At 34.1% G+C, this 17,626-nt stretch overlaps 1 protein-coding gene across 2 annotated transcripts in view; it reads right to left on the bottom strand.

Annotated features, from left to right (window-relative positions):
- Nucleotides 1-17,626, bottom strand: part of LOC145239820 (zinc finger CCCH-type with G patch domain-containing protein-like) — a 388,887-nt gene that overhangs the window by 326,721 nt on the left and 44,540 nt on the right. For both annotated transcript variants that reach the window (XM_080103351.1, XM_080103352.1), the window contains exons 9-10: nt 14,251-14,359; nt 6,063-6,245 (exon numbers count right to left, since the gene is read on the bottom strand). In XM_080103351.1, coding sequence (XP_079959477.1) covers nt 6,063-6,245; nt 14,251-14,359 — 292 coding nt within the window. The remainder of the gene's footprint in view (nt 1-6,062; nt 6,246-14,250; nt 14,360-17,626) is intronic.

The following is a 17,626-nucleotide window of genomic DNA, read 5'->3' as shown; positions in this document are numbered from 1 at the left end:
TTCTGCACACCAGTCTCTACACTATTCAGATTTCATTTTCGTCTAATTCAATACTTTGAGGTAGATAAATAGATAGGTAGAAAGGGAGTTTTGGAGAGAGCATCAGAATATGTCTAGCATTACGTATCATCCTATTTCAACAGCAGAGCAAGTACAGATGTTATTGAATTCCATATGACCTGCTTAATAAATTTTTTTTGTTTTTTTTTGTTTTTTGCATTTTCATCCGAAACAAAGCACAGTGCCACTTTGATGTAGGGGGCTTACTATCTGGAACATAATTTGTAGTGATACTATGTAGGGAGTTGAGCAACAAGATGTCTGTTTATATTACACTTGAACTTCTGCATGTCAGTACAGTCAGGGAAGCAAGAACCCAGAAGGAAATTCCAAAGTCTAGCTGTTCTAGGGAAGAAACTATTAGAGTAAAAGGCTTCTTTACATTTACGGATTTCTACTGTGTAGGGGTGGGACTTTGCTGCTTGTCGGGTTTGTCGGATGTATTTCCGTCAAGGAGGCACAAGGGTTCGTCGGAGCATCCATCATTAAAATACTTGTAAAACAGGCAGAGGGATGCAACATTTCATCAGTGGGACAGTGGTTGAAGCCTAGCTGATAGAGCAGGACGTATTAGGCTGGCAACTCTCTTTTGAAGAGGGAGAGACTAGTAGCAGATGCACCAACCCAAATTATCCTGAATGTGTCAGAGGTATTTATTAGTGAAAAGCAAATATTTTGAAGATTAAAATTCTTTGAGTTTGTTGCTTATGCAGCAATTGTTTACATGGTCATTATTACTAATTGGTGTCTACAGCATGTTCATTATCTATATAATATTCTGCTTGCTTCTTTCTTAGTCCGTATGTTATGCTTTAAAAAAGGCCAAATGCAATTTTTGAAGGCCAAAGTGCTTTAAAAAAAAGCTAAATTGGCAAAATTTGACTTTAAAGAGGCCAATCTGGCAACTCTGAACAAGCATATAGAATGACCTCCCTTTGATGGAGCTTCGGTTTTTTTTTTTTATAATAATAACTAGTGAGACCTGTGGAAATTCCACAGCAAACCTTTTCATATGTAATATATTGATGTTGGCATATTATAGATGATGGTATACTGTAAATGGAGATGCTCTGATATTATTGTAGCTCTTTTGTTAAAACTGCAAAAGTATTTATCAAAGCTAGCAGGGACACCCGGCGTAGCCCGGTCGTAAAGTATGCTTAAATATGATATTTTAATTCTTGCAGATTTCGTATATATTATTATAGAGTTAATGTTCTATCGATTTTTATATATTACTATTACGTTGCCCAGGTGTTCGTAGGTGTGTGTGGTGTTAAATAAAAAAGAAACCGAGGGGGGGGGGTAGGATCGAACCCGAAGCCCTGAGGCGAAGTTTGAAAATAAAATCGGCCAGCCAGAATGAGTTAGTGAAAGATGTTTGAATTTATTTAAGTAAGAAGCAAATTGACAGGTGCGCACCCAGCAGTCGTTGAGCGTTACAACGACGACCAGGTTTGTTTGTTATAAGCGAAGTAAAAAAAGAAAACGACGTTAACACTTAAGCGGGAAAAAAAAAAAAAAAAAAAACTAACGTACGGCAAACGAACGATGAAAACAGAAAAACGAACGTTACATGAAAAATGGCTTAAATAACACTGGTTCAATATTTAAATTTAAAAAATCGAAAAAAAAAAAAGACATCTCGCACCACGATTCGAACCCAAAACGTTTAGATAATGAACCAACACGCTAATCAACTGAGCTAACGTGACGTACACGAAATTTGTTCAGTTTTTCAACTATTTAAAGTAAATCAGGTCATGACGTCATCTGACACATGCATAGAACCGGTCGAGAGGGCCGTTTTTGTTGGTTTGTTTGTTATAAGCGAAGTAAAAAAAGAAAACAACGTTAACACTTAAGCGGGAAAAAAAAAAAAAAAACTAACGTAAGGCAAACGAACGATGAAAACAGAAAACGAACACGTGAAAAATGGCTTAAATAAGCCTGTTTCGATATTAAAATTTAAAAAATCGGTGGGTACCTGGGTGTTTTTGGATGTGTGGTCGGGGGTGGATAAGCGAAGTAAAAAAAAAAAAACAGAAAAACGAACGTTACATGAAAAATGGCTTAAATAACACTGGTTCAATATTTAAATTTAAAAAATCGAAAAAAAAAAAAAAAAGACATCTCACACCACGATTAGAACCCAAAACGTTTAGATAATGAACCAACACGCTAATCAACTGAGCTAACGTGACGTACACGAAATTTGTTCAGTTTTTCAACTATTTAAAGTAAATCAGGTCATGACGTCATCTGACACATGCATAGAACCGGTCGAGAGGGCCGTTTTTGTTTTTTACAGACGCTAATAATATTAAATATTTAGGTTCATGAAGAATTGAAAACAAGGTACACAAAAAGACTAATAATCAGTTATAGCATTCCATGTAGCATTAGTTTAATAGAAATACTAACCACATGGTTACACATGTGGCAGATGAATGGAGAGGTTAGAATAAATCACTGCTAAATACATGAAACATAGTTGTTTGTGAATTTATAAAACATAATTTTGTGTTGGGGCTTTTTATATAACATCAGTCATCAGACAATGGACACAGAGAATCTGGTAGTGAATTAGCTCTTCAAAGTGGGCCAAATATGGTGTCAGCAATTTGATGAGCAAAATGATTGTCATCAAATAACGATATCGAAATTAAAATAAAGTGTAAATCGGACACAAGATGTTTTACAAAAACAGACAGACATTCAGGAAATAGAATGTTTGAATAAAGTCAACACAGAATAGTCAATAATGCAAATGGACACAAATATGAATATACATGACTGTGTTGAAGCTGATTGCTTGTTTGGAGACACTGAATGAATCATCAGTGAAGAGACAAAAAAATGACAACTTTTTCATGTTTACCAAATGATAAGTACATGGAAGCGATTCATATTTTACAACAAACGATTTTTGCTTTGTTTTGTTATTTTTTCCTTTATATTTTAAAAACTATATATATGCCGGTCATCCTTTGGGGGTACCAAATTGGTAAAAGGGAAAATTATTCTCAACTCGCATTTAGGTAAAAATGCACTTACGTATAAATTATTAAATTGATTACAAAAAGTATCGCAAACAAAAACAAATAAATAACATCTAAATATATATATATATATATATATATATATATATATATATATATATATGTACTTCAGATTAAAATTATCCATCAATCACCTGGTACTTTAACTTCCCTCACTCTATGACTTTTAATTACTCAATCAATTTTTTATTGTGATTTTCCATGTCTCACTGACTTTAGCAAATAAGGTGTCAACCATTATAACTATTTGCTAATATTTTCTCCTCTGAAGAGATGGTAGACATCGAAATCCTATAGGATAAGGAGTTAAAATATTTCTAATGTATTCTTTGTCTTACATAGAATAATAAAAATCTTTTGATCTGAAACTCAAACATTTCACGTCATAAAATTTTAAATTCATTGAATGACTAAAAAAGTTTATATATATATATATATATATATATATATATATGATTGTAATTCTTAATTTGGACATTGGTTGATGCAGCTAATGCTTTAAAACATGAACATTAGAGTTCCTTTAAAAATGTTTACAATCGTTTTTGGCAACTACTACCATCCATTCTTTATGACATCACACTTCTTTTAGTAAGTATTCATCAAACATAAATACAAGATGTGGCTCTAAGCAAAAAGGGATACCGCATGATATGATAGCAAGCATCTGTAATGTACCTATTTACTATGCTTCCCCACGGGACAGAGTTAGACACCAGGGTCGTTTTTTAACATGGAGAAAAGGTACAAAAATAAAAATTGTCTCAGTCGTGAAGGATTTCTCCTCCACCGAAAGAGAACAAGAAATAGAAGTGCAGCATCTGAAGAACAGATACTACACTTTGATCTTGTCCCGAAGGCCAAGAACATCTGTAATGTAGTTATCTTTGTGAGTAGATTTATTCATTTATTTAATAATTTTGTTAATTTATTTATGTATATATATATATATATATATATTTTTTTAATGTTATAATTTGTAGTCATCGACATACAGTCCTGTTTCGTTGTATCACAACTCATCAGTGCCGCTAGACTAGCACCTCTCCCAAGCCAAGGATTGAACCTAGAACCATCGTGTTGACAGTCGGCAGTTCTCCCACTTGATCACGGAAGCGATACCCGCAAATAACCTGCCCGAATGTTTATTTTAACAAACATCTGTCCACCACTTATACAGTGCTCATACCTAATTTTTTTATTTTATTATTGTTATTATTGATATTATTATTATTAATATTATTATTATGACTTTCTTTGATATGAGCGCATCTTAACAAATATGTCAGACAGTCTTTCAACACTGAATGACATATGCAAAGCCATTGTTTATAACAGGAACTGCATAATTATCAAATGTAATTTTTTTATTGCATTGAGTAGTTTATTCATATGCAATTCAGATAATTGGGCCTCACATCAGTGAGAGGGTGGGTGGGCTGATACACAAACAAGCCGTATAGAGGCAGGCCCTGAAACAGCGAGTATTCTCTCCTGATGACTGACTCGATATTATCTGTAAGATGCTATGAAATACAACCCAAAAAACATGATCGTGTGAGTGAATAAACTAAGAAATGCAATGAAATACACTCCCCCTCCACACAAAAAAAGCAATAAACACTATTCTTTACAAGTAAAAAACGAAGATGACGAAGGCCTTAGAAAGGCGCGTTTTCTCTCTTGACAACTGACATTATCTTTATCCGAAATGAATTACTTCCCAAGTGAAAACAGCTGGTAAACATCATTATATACAAGCCTATAAGGTAAGCTTTTTCTTTTAAAGCACAACATTTTCTGTTGTTCGCTTGCTTCGTGGCAAGTTTCTGCTACTGTCCTGGTAGTAATTTTAATCCCCATGCAGCATAATATCATCTATTTTCAAGTAAATATATATTCATTTACTGATTCACTGTGTTCACAGTGACAAGACAATAAGCAAATAAGCAAAGTGAGACACAATATCTGTTTTTAATGTGAATAAAATTTGCGTTTCCAAATTTCACTTCAAACTGAGGACAGAGCTGATACTACACTTTGATCTTAACCTTAAGGGTAGGAATCTGGTGAAATATTTTAATTAAATAAACACAACATATCAGTGATATGCATGACTTTGATTTGATTGATTTATTTATGAGAGAATTTGCAGCTGTTCGCTTTCTTGTTACGTTTTTCCTTTCCAAACCATATTCGAAAATTATTCCGATGCCTTGAAACAGTTGCTTCAACATTCATATCCAATACTGTAATCTATCTAAATGAATGAATGTGACAGTTGGGGTAATTTCTAGAACTAACGGTAAAGTTTATGTACATGTGAGGTCTATTGTAAGGTTAACTAATTTGCATATTGGTTTTGAAAAAAGAAGGACATTTTATTAATTAATATTTATTCGCTATTGTTTTTGTTTTGTTTTTTTAATGTAACGATTGTTTTGATTTTATTATAACAGATGATTTTATTTTGCAATATTGTTTTATTTCCTAAACAAATATTTAGCATTTGTGTTCAAATGTTCCATTTCTTGAGAGGGACTCACTTGATTTACAATCTGTGATTTCTAAGCTGCAAATGAAAAGGCAAATTTCTTTCTTTCTTTTTTATGGTCACATTGAAAAGATAAATAAGTTTATGTACATGTATACAAGTTACAGGAATTTCATTTTGACATGAAATTGGGTAATAAAAGAATATCTGAACATGATCTTGTTAGATCGCAGCAGATTGTCACATAAGAAAAATAATTAAATGTCTTGTATGTGAAAGGAAAGTAACTCTTTGCCCTTTGTTGTCTTGCTTGAGATAATATATATTTTGGAGCCGACATTTCTGGGAGAACAACATTCACTAAATGTGTAACCCATCGACTACAATCAATTATGTCCTCATTGAAGATATATAAATCGCAAAGCAATGCGAAAAAAATCACCTACCTTTTTTCCGAGACAATTTGTTGTTAATAAAATCAAATACGTCAACTTTTTCTGGTCTGTCATATTCGTTTTTGCTCCGCTGTTCAATTTTTTTCCGTTTCTTCTTTTCATTATTGAAGGGATTGAAAAGGTCTTTATTGTTTGCTTGTTCCTTTAGTTGCATGATAGCATCGAGAGATTTACCTGTGTAAATAAATGAACATTTTTTTTTACAAAAACAAGAAGAGATTTATTCACATCAATAAAAAAAACTTTTTTGCTTTTATTTCTTTACTGTAAATTAAATATAACCCAATCAAGAAAAAAAGTACTATCGTTTCTGGCTTTCTTGAATCTATATATCTATAAAAGTGAACATGTCTGTGTGTCTGTCTGTGTGTCTGTGTCAATTTTAAGTCTACAGACTCAAAATTTGATATACAGGGTACTGAGATTTGGGAAAATCTTTGTAATCCGTTTCCGGCCAGAAATTTAGCTGTTAAGTGGTCAAAGTTCAACGATTTGATCTTTGAGAACTCTACCAAACTCCTCCAACAATTTTGAGTCCAAACACTTGAAATTTTAGATGTAGGTTCCTTGGACATGGATCTAACTTAATAACTTGATTTGAGCACCAAACAATAAATCTTAAGGAGGTCATAATAGGGGTCAAAGTTAAAAGATATTTGACCTCTGCGGTCTCTACCAAATTACTCAGACAATTTCTGGTCTAAACATTTGAAATTTGACATAAAGGGTATTCAGAGATAGGGCAAGCTTTTTAATCGGTTTGGGTCGAAAATCTTTAGTTACCAATATATAAATGTATGTATGTATGTATGTTTGCATGTCTGCCTAAAACTTTCGACAGAGGCGACGGATTTTTACAAGATCAGTATCGTTTTGAAGTTCGACCTTTCAGACGAAAAATATCGAAAAATTGGTTAAAAACATTAATATCCTCACCTTCAACTGGGCACTTTTCTACAGGGGGGGGGGGTCACTTTTTTCACCGATATTTTCGAAAGTTATCCTCTCCTTTTGATTGTCTAACCTTAATTAAAACCTACGTCACTTCCAGTTTGGCGGTGGTCATAACAGCAAAGACGTCACATTTTTTTTTCCCCCCGTTCGTTTCCTCCTTTGCAGTACGGGTTCGAGCCTGCCTTCCTACTACCTTTTTTTTTGTTTTTTTTTTTTGCTGAACACACACCTTCAAACACCCAGGCAATGCCGGGCTGAAATGCTAGTTTATAATATTTTACTTGTAATTTTATGATGTGATTTCATAAGAGTTCCCTTTTGCATATGAAAGTGCAATCATCAGTGTTAGAAATGTGGGGGTCGCCTGGCCTTTTTTTGGGAACTGACTTCCTCCACAAATAATAAAAATGAAAATAAGAAATCTTATGTGCAACACAAACGGAGGTTTATTTCCGGAATAGAAATAACAAACAATAACAAGCAAAACATAGTTCTCAATATTTCAGAGTTCTTTTTTTTTGAGTTCATATGAAAGATGGAGAGTCTCTTTTTTTGTGTTCTTTGAATGTTCAAATATGTAACAGAGACAATATTAATGTTCGTCTGTTAAAAGAGAGTATTAATGCGTGGAGCAGTGGAAATGAAATAATTGATGTTTGCACGCGTGGCAAGTCCTAATGAGAAAGCGTTGAATGAGTCGGAAGAGTTTAAAGAGACGAAAGAATGCTCGAAAGGCTAAGAGACTAAAGAGAGATTTTGTGTTTGTGCATGTTTATATATGCTTTGATCGGCTCCAAACGAGCTCTAGAAAATCGGTTTTAAAATATGTCCTAGGAGGAATTCCATTGGACGGAAGACATCACATGGGGTGCTTTCAACTACGTCCGCACCTTTGGTATATAAAGGTCACGCCGGAATTTGCGTGGGTGTCATTTTTCATTTTTTTAACGCGCCGAAACAATCAATTGCACTGCGCGCCTAAATTGTATTTAACGCTTTTAAATTTGAATATTAAACTGTGCCAACTGGCACAGAAATCAAAATAAAAAATTATATCATTCTTCACTTTCTTAAATTTCTAATATCTCAAATTCCAAACGATATCTCAAAAGTACCAATATTATTTTATTTAAGCATGTTACGTAATCCATGTATTGTACAAGCAAAGAGAGTCAGACCATCAACAGTCAAAACTTTGATGGACTTCCATCCTTGAGAGATTTTTATATCTCTGACGAAAAAAATGATTGATAAAAAAAAAATATTTGAAAAAGAAAGCTTGTTCATTTCTTTAAGGTAAATAATTTATTGTAAAGAAAGAGAAATCGTTTTTAGCTTTTTTTATTTAATTCAGCAATCCAGTCATTTTGCTAAAAGTTTGTATATAGTACAAGTTCTTTATATCTTCGAATAATCAGTTGACCCTGAGCCACTGCTATCCGCCATATTTTGGGGAGTAATTATTAGTAATTAGTAGGGTTTGGAATAAGAATATTAATTGTTGTTAGTAGACTCATGCAGGTTTCATATGGTGGGGCTTAACGTGACCAGTCAACCGATCGGATTGGTCACCTAGACCAAAAGGGCAAAGTGGAGTGTTGCAATATGTACGAGGTGCCTTCAATAAGCTTCCAGACATTTTTGTATGGGAACTGATAGTGCACACATGAAACTCTAGTCCCCTTCGAAGTAATCTCCTCTGGCTGCAATGCACTTGTTGTACCGGTCAAACAACTTCTGGAAGGTCTCATGGAAGTCCTCTTACGGGAGCATGTAAATGACTTTCATCACAGCCTCTTTCATCTCAATTGTTTCATGATGACAGCCTCTAAGGTTTTCCTTGAGCTTAGGGAATAACTAAAAGTCATAGGGAGCACGGTCTGGACTAGAGGGAGGGTGAGGAACTGTCTTGATGCCCATCTTGGTCAAAGAGTCTGTGACAAGAATGGAGTTATGGTTATGAACTGGTAGAAATGCCACTGACCTAATTCGAAGAGTGCTGTCCTCTTCCAACAGAATCTCTTCCTTAACTCCCTTAAAACCTCAACATAGCATTTCTTGTTAACTGTCTTTCCAGTGGGAACCCAGCACATGTAGATCATGCCCATGCTATCAAAAAAAGGAATCATCATAAGTTTCTGGGTGGATTTGCTCTGTCTGGCCTTCCCGGGTCTGAGAGAGTCAGCATGCTTCCACTGAGAACTCTGTCTTTTGGTCTCTGGGTCATAGCAGTAGATCCAGCTTTCATCGCAGGTCACCAGAGCATCAAGAACTACAGGATCTGAATTGATCAGCTTGATCATCTTCCTTCTGTCATGGCAACATCTTTTTTTCTGATCTTCTCTGAGCACCCTTGGGACAAATTTTGCGCAAAACTTCCAAAAGTTCTTCACGAATGAATGTGTGCACAGTTCCCATACTGACATCAGTTCATTCTAATGAATCCCACGCTAGACGCCACATCCCCACTATGTTACCAAGCATCTTCTCTACTCTTCTGATGAGAAGCATTAGGCTTCAAAATGCCTTGGCATAAAGAGTCCCCTCTATCCACCCAACTAATTGTAAGACTCCCTTTTATCCCCCAGCTAATTGTTTGTATTCCCTTATTGACTAAATGAACCAATCTATATTTACCAATATATAGTTTTTGTGACTTCATTTCCCATTCCTATTGTTCTCCTATATATATATATATATATATATATATATATATATATATATATACACACACACACACACACACATATGTATGTCTCGATGTATATATATATAAATATATGGGTCTGTATGCACGTAGGGATTTATACTTTATCAGAGATGTGATTCCAGTTTTTTCTCTCTCTGTTCAACCCCCCCACTCCTAATCTCTTTATTAACTAGTCTCTCTATTTCTATTCCTCATTTCTTTTTCATGAAATCCCTCTCTCCGTCTCAACCCTTCAACTTTCTCTGACATGTGACAATTAGTCGATCAGTGAATATACTTATGCAAACTTTTTTCGGCACACAAAAATTAGCTTATCAACAGACACGCTTTAGAAAACTCGATGTTTAGTAAAATCAACCCCCACCCCCAAACACAATCTACTGTTCTAGTGAAATATGCCCAAAATTAACTCCAAATCTAAATTATCTATATATTGCTAATAAAAGTTGCAGTAATGTTTGACCGATTTTCCAAAAAGGTCGAAATACGACTTATCCATTTTTTATCCTTCTTTTTTAGAGAGCTTTCAACTTATAACCTTTGTGCTTTTTTTTTTGAAGAGCTCATTTTTTTTCTTTTTTTACTCTGAAATAGTTATTTTTTCCTGCTTACTCATAAAAACACATGTTAAATGTGCATATATCTAGCAATACACACGGACGATAAAACGTTTTGGATAATCACAGATTTCAAGGGAGTTCTGCTAAAATAGTCATATTTTAAAAACCAAAGCACTTTAAGTTTTCAAAATACAACCGCTTTGTTCAGAAATGAATGACATTTTAAATGAATTAATAAATAATAATGTGCATCATATATTTTAGAGCTTTAAGCAAATAAAGTGATAAAAATATGGACATCATAAAACAGCATTTTCGGTAAGATTTTGTAATGAACACTTGTACCACGTTGCTGTTAAGAATTTTTTTATGAAATTTGGAAATTAACTAGAAAAGATGTATGGAAAATTTTGAAAAAAATTTTCTTCGGCCACCCACTGTTAAATAAAACAATCTTTTTATAATGTTTATCCATTAAAAAAATAATTGTACATTGCTGTCTCTTATAATAGGTAGCAATTTAAAAACAGGATATCCAAAAAAAAATTGTTCGGAATTTGAATCTAGACTAATGTAGTATTAGTATCAGCAGCAGCTATAACATGTCGTAAACAGGCGCATTTTTTATTGTTGATTTTTTTTCCAGATCGAATTTTTTCTTAAAATTGAAAATCTGGTAATGAAAAAAATTACTTACATGTTTAGTTAGAGCTATTTTGTTATCAACCATATAAATATTTTTTAAAAATTGGATAGTAGTCAAACCTTTAAAATATCTAAACATCCAAAGATGTAAAATATGATTGTTTTGGTTTACGTGTATGTGCAGTACAACACTTCTATTTTTTTTGTCTTTTTAAAAATGTTTCCAGTGGATTTATTATTGAATGGAAACTAAGCTACACGATTATTAAAAAAAAAAAAAAAAAAAACCCTGCAAAATCGATATTTAAATATTTGCAGGAGTGCTCAATTAAGAAATAAAAACGGTAGAAAAAGACATAAAGTGTAATTAAAAAAATCAAAATAAAATTAATTCCAAATATTTTTAACAATATGTCAGCTTTAGCAAAAACTTGTTTCTTTTTCTTGCATTCAAATAGGTGGGACAAAAAATACTTGAGACTTTTCCAAACGCCATGTTTTCTGTTAGTGACGTCACTTGTTTTAAATAACATTTATGTCTGTTTGTCTGAATTCTTGTAAAATTTCACAATGGGTATCACAACAGCCTCTTAACAGAAAAAAAAAAATTGCTTAATCTTACGTCTAACCTTAGGTATGAGTTGCAAGCCTCCTCCTAAAATCTTTAGCCCTAACAATAATGCTAAGTACAAGTGGCAGAACTCCCCAAACAAAATTCCTTAGTAAGCTACAAAAAAAAAAAGAAAAAAAAAAAGAAGACTTTTCTTTAAAGAAAAGTGCGCATGATTAATCTCCCATAAAAATAAATTGGTCAACTGTTCTAAAATGCTAGAATGATCTCGAAATGGTGAATTATTTAGCATTAAAGTTATGTGAAACCAACCCCCACTCTAAATTCTAAAATTATTTTTGTTTTGTTTCTAAGTCTTTAGGATGTTCACACGTAATTTTACTTAGGTCTATCATTAACCCAAAGTCAGAGTGGCAACCTACCCACCTTCTCATAATTGCACAAAAGCCCTCTTAAAACCACACATAATCGCCTTTCAGGAAAAAAAAAAATACCCAGGATTTATTTACCATGGAAAAAAAAAATTGGTTAACTGTCCTAAAACGCTGAAATGGTTCAAAATGGGAAATCATTTTACATTAAATTCTAAAATAAGTTTTGCTTTTCTTTTATCAAAATTTTTTAAGGTATTCACGTAATCTATATATCTATAAAAATGAAAATGTCTGTCTGTCGGTATGTCGGTCAGTAAACAATTCCCTACCAAATAACTGTCAATTTTGGGTCTACAGACTCGAAATTTGACATAAGGGGTATTGAGATTCGGGAAAAAATGTTTAATCGGTTTTCAGACAGAAATTTGTTTGGTAAGGGGTCAAAGTTCAACGATTTGACCGTTAAGAACTCTACCAAACTCCTCTGCCAATTTTGTGTCTAAACACTTGAAATTTTAGATATAGGTTACTTGAACATGGATCTAACTTTATAATTTGATTTGAGCCCTAAACAATAAATGTTAAGGAGTCATAATTGAGGTCAAAGTTTTAAAAAAATTGATGTCAGCAGTCTCTACCAACTTTTTTCTAAGGTAGTTAAGGAAGCCTATTATATATAAAGGCCTTACCATACATATTCACACCTTTTGATATATACATATGCACATATAGTTATGAACAGTACATAGAGCCTGAGCAAAGCCAGGCGGAACTGCTAGTTGTCTATAAAGGTAGAATCACATATTTTGGAGAGGTGGTCAGATGGAGGGGGGGGGGCATAACTGAAGGTATTAATCTACAATAAAACCAAAGATATATTGCAATATATTCATTTTTAAACAGTGCTAGATTTCGATTTCAGTTTTTTTGTACATAAAAAAGTAAAAAAAAGTTCAACAATTCAACTTGGAGTTCTATAATTTCTTTTCTTTTAATGGATACATAGTCTGTTTAAGGAATTGCAGCATATTTATGTGCAGTTACTGCAGATTATTTGGAAACCATTAATTTTTGGAGATTTTCAGTAGCATATTCTAATTACTAGCACAAGAATACATTTCATTGCTTAATCTTCTGTTTTAACAAAGATATAGCATTTTTACTGAAAAGGTAGTGTAAAAAATGTGACAAAACGCATATGGTCTTAAGGAGGGAAAAATATCCAAACATGTGAGGCACAAAAATAGTCATACCTTCCTTAATTTTAATTGGATTTTAAAATTTAAAAAGATGCTTTCTTAGCTCATCAAGCTCTTTCTATATATATATATATATATATATATATATATATATATATATATATCAATATTGGAATATTTTAAGCCATTTCAATTTTTTCAGGTCTATTGCTAAATATATGTTCTCCAATGTAAAAACACATTTGTATGTGTGGTGGGGGAGATGATGATCTATAAATTTTAGGTAACGAAATTTTGGAAATTTTAATACTGAATTTCACATGAAAACAATGGTACCTGCGTATTTCTTGTATCTTTAAGATAATTATATCCAAAACGTACGAAAATCGATAAGGTAGAAAATTATTTATTAAAGAAAATAAATAGAATTTGAAGAAAACGATCATATTTGCTTATGTAAGACACAGGAGAGTTCAAAAGGGAGGTAATTTTCTGTTTCGATTTATTTTATAAAAACAAGATGGCCGTAATTTTTCACCTGCTAACACAAAGTTTTTTTTTTTTAATAATTCAGTAATATTCAGGTAATTTCAACTGCATAATTTGGAAGCTAACGTTGTAATTTATTAGAATTGACAAAAAAAAAATCAATTGAAACCATTGTTTTTTTATCTGAAAACTATTTATCGACTACAAAATTTTGTTCTGATAGTGTAGAAGTACCTTTTAGTTTTACTGGAAGTTCAAAATCAATAAATATTTATTATTTTATTATTACTCGTAGCGGTGAAAGATTTCATTTGAAACAAAACCAAATAAAAAAGGACAATTAAAGAAATCGTTTTAGAGCATCAGAAAATAGACGTAACTTTTTCCGATTCCGATACCCTGAAAAGTTCCGATTTTTCTGATTCCCAATTCCGATTAACCATTCCAACATTAATATCATAAATTAGTTAAAAACAACAATAAAGTGCTTGATCATAGGTTCTAAAATAGCTAATATAAACTATTTTACTTAAAAGCTACACATTACAGTATTGACATGCTGTTTCTGGGGTGGAAACTGTTTTATATTGTCAGATCGAATCTTCAGCAATCTTAATCTATTAATAAAAATAAAATAAGGAATACTACAATCACACAATATCAAAAACAAATCTTACCAGCAGGAAGAATTTCAATTGGAACAGGTTCAGCTTTGCCTTCTCCATTTTTTCCCAAACCTTGTCCAACAATGTAGCCCATCTTTGCCATAATCCGTGAGCCAAAACCCTGAAAGGAGAAACATGTTTGCAAACTGAATTTCTTATTTCTGAAAGTTAATGTTACCAAGACCAAAGTGACGATTCTTGGTTGTAGTGTTGGAACGCTCCCAAAAAGAGGAAAGTTCTCCTGTTCTGTTTGTGCACTCAATTTTTGTGTTACCTGTAAGCATTTGGGTGCACAAGAAGCGCATTGGATAACTAGTTTGTGTGCAAGAAGTGTAAGACAATGGAGGTGGATGAGAACTCAGATGTGGTGAAAGTAATGATGAAACTATTGAGGTTGTCAAGAAGTTTTGTTACCTTGATAATACGATTGGAACACAGGGTGGAGCAGGTGCTAGTGTGATTGCAAAAATTAGGAATGGATAGAGTAAGTTCTAGGAACAGATTTTTAGTAATCTATAATATAAATCTCACCTGTCTGTTTAAATGTATGTGAGTATGTTTGTATGTCTGCATGAATGTATGTTTGTATGTCTGCCTAAAACTTTTGACAGAGGTGACGGATTTTCACGAGATTGGTATCATTTTGAAGCTCGCCCCTTCGGACAATAAATATAGAAAAAGTTGGCTAAAACCATTAATTCCTCCACCCTCAACTGAACACTTTTCTCCCGGGAGAGGTCACTTTTTTGCCGATATTTTTGAAAGTCATCCCCTCTTTTCGATTGACTAGTCTTAATTTAAACCTATGTCACTTCCAGTTTGGCGATAGACGCAACAGCAAAGACGTCACTTTTTTTTTTTTTTTTACATTCTTTTCCTCCTTTGTGGTACGAGTTTGCCTACTACCACTTTTTTTTTTTTTCATGTTCTTTTCCTCCTTCGCGGTACAGGTTCGAGCTTGCCTGCCTACTACCACTTTTATTTTTTTTTGCTCAACACACACCTCCAAACACCCGGACAACACCAGGCATCCAGGCTAGTCTATATATATAAAAGGCAAAATGTGTGTGACCATTTCGTGTATGTCTCGCAAAGGCTTCTTTCGCACATGCTCCTGGGGGGGGGGACGATCGCTTACAACTGTTTATATAGCCCCTAGATAATAATATCTAGGATTTGGGAATATGTGTAGCGTCTAGATTTATTCATGGCGACTTTTACAAAATTATTGCTATTTTGGCTTCTCACGTGTTGCTTCGGCTTTTTCATATAAAAAGCGAAACTAAATCAAAAGCTAACAAGTTGTTCTCGGCATCGCGCCAGGAACGTCCACAAGCAATCAGCTTTGATCAATGCGGGGACAAACTACTCCTCTTATATCAGACAACTGCTATTCAATCTGGACAATGGGGAGCTGGTTTCCCCCTCCCAACATCTGTTGGGGAAAAAAAGTCAAAGTTGGGTAAACAAACCCAAACACTGCCTCGCAGCAAAAGTTAACTGCGTGACTTCTATTTGACCTCCTTAATTAGGTCAAATGGAAGCAGCAGAGTTAACTTTTATTGCGGACACCTGTTTTTAATACTTAAATAAATTCAAACGGGTCTCCGTTGTATGTTACGGTGAACCAATGGTTAACGTCGCACTTTTTTTTTTTCACACTTTAATTTCCAACTTTGCCTCAAGGGTTCGGGTTCGATCCTCATACTCACCTACCAAAACTTTTTTTTTATTTTAACCCCCACCCACCCCCGGAGTTTTGATTTACCCAAAACCACACACACCTCAAAACCCCCGGGCATCGCCGGGTACCCCCCGCTAGTCTATTATATAAATCTCACTTGTCTGTTTAAATTTATGTATGATTGTATATATGCCTAAAACTTTTGACAGGCGATGGATTTTCACAAGATTGGTATGCTTTTGAAGCTCAACTCTTCGGATGACAAATATTAAAAAAATTGGCCAAAAACATTAACTCCTTTACCCTAAACTGGGCAATTTTCTACAAGGAGGGTCGGTTTTTTCGCTGACATTTTTTGCAAGTCATTCAAACCTTGTGTCAACGACATCGCAAAAAAAGGGGTTATTTCGACCGGCCGTAACGTTACAACCGCGGTAGGCGCATCAATAAGACGGTTTGGTTTTTTTTTCACCTCTTTTTCCTTACAGGTTTGTAGCCTGCTTACTACTCCTATTTTTCTTTTTCTTACACACACCTCCACTTTCTTTCCCGCCTTCGTGTGATGGGTTCGATCGAGCCTGCCTGTCTACTACAACTTTTTTTTTTTGCTCAACACACCCGGGCAACACCGGGCACTCAAGCTAGTCTATAATATAAATCTCACCTGTCTGTTTAAATGTATGTTTGTATGTCTGCCTAAAACTTTCAACAGAGATGACAGATTTTCATAAGATCAGTATTGTTTTGAAGCTCGACCCTTCGGATGACAAATATCGAAAAATTGGCTAAAAACATTAATTCCTTTACCCTCAACTGGGCACTTTTCTACAGGGAAGAGTCGCTTTTTTCAATAATATTTTCGAAAATCATCACCTCTTTGATTGACTAGCCTTAATTTAAACCATCCCCACTTCCGGTTTGGTGATGGGCGCAGCAGCGAAGACGTTACTTTTTTCACATTCTTTTCCTCCTTCGCTGTACAGGTTCGAGCCTGTCTGCCTACTACCACTTTTTTTTTTTTTTTTTGCTCAACACACACCTCCAAACGCCCAGGCAACACCGGGCACCCAGGCTGGTATCTTATATAGGGTGAGTCACAGGAAATGGATGTTTTTAAGGAAAACAAAACTCTATTTCAACAAAAATTTTATAATGTACATAAAAACATTTACTAAACTATGCCATTATGGAATATTTAGAAGTGAAAAATTATGTCTAACAAATGATGGCCATTTTCACAAGCACAAATTTGAAGCTGCTTTCTAAAGTTCACCTCCAATTTCACTAAAGTTTCTTTCCCGTGACTTACCCTGTATTTCTTTACAGTAGGCAGCAATAGCCTAGTCTCACCAGCCCCTGCCTATCCTCCATAGAGGAAGAAAGATCTCTGAAACACATCTTGCCAAAGGTACTTCATGCAGAATTTGTTTGACTTTTGATAATAGTTTTGAACCACATTTATTAGTAGTAGTAGTAATAATAGTAGTATTATGATTCCTATCATGCTTATTACACAATGTCTGCCAAAAGTACTTTATGCAAAACTAGCAGGCTGCCCGGTCATAAAATATGCTTAAATATGATTTTTTATTAATGCAGATTTCGTATTTATTATTATACTAGCGGGGGGGGGTTACCCGGCGTTGCCTGGGTGTTCGGAGGTGTGTGTGTGTTGTGGGGGAGGGGGTTAGATCAAAACAATCC

Source organism: Euprymna scolopes, chromosome 19, assembly GCF_053919585.1.
Source record: "Euprymna scolopes isolate OS-2025 chromosome 19, ASM5391958v1, whole genome shotgun sequence".
NCBI classification, from domain to species: domain Eukaryota; kingdom Metazoa; phylum Mollusca; class Cephalopoda; order Sepiida; family Sepiolidae; genus Euprymna; species Euprymna scolopes.
Note: the sequence above shows the minus strand (reverse complement) of the source record. Positions and strands in the feature narration are given on the sequence as shown.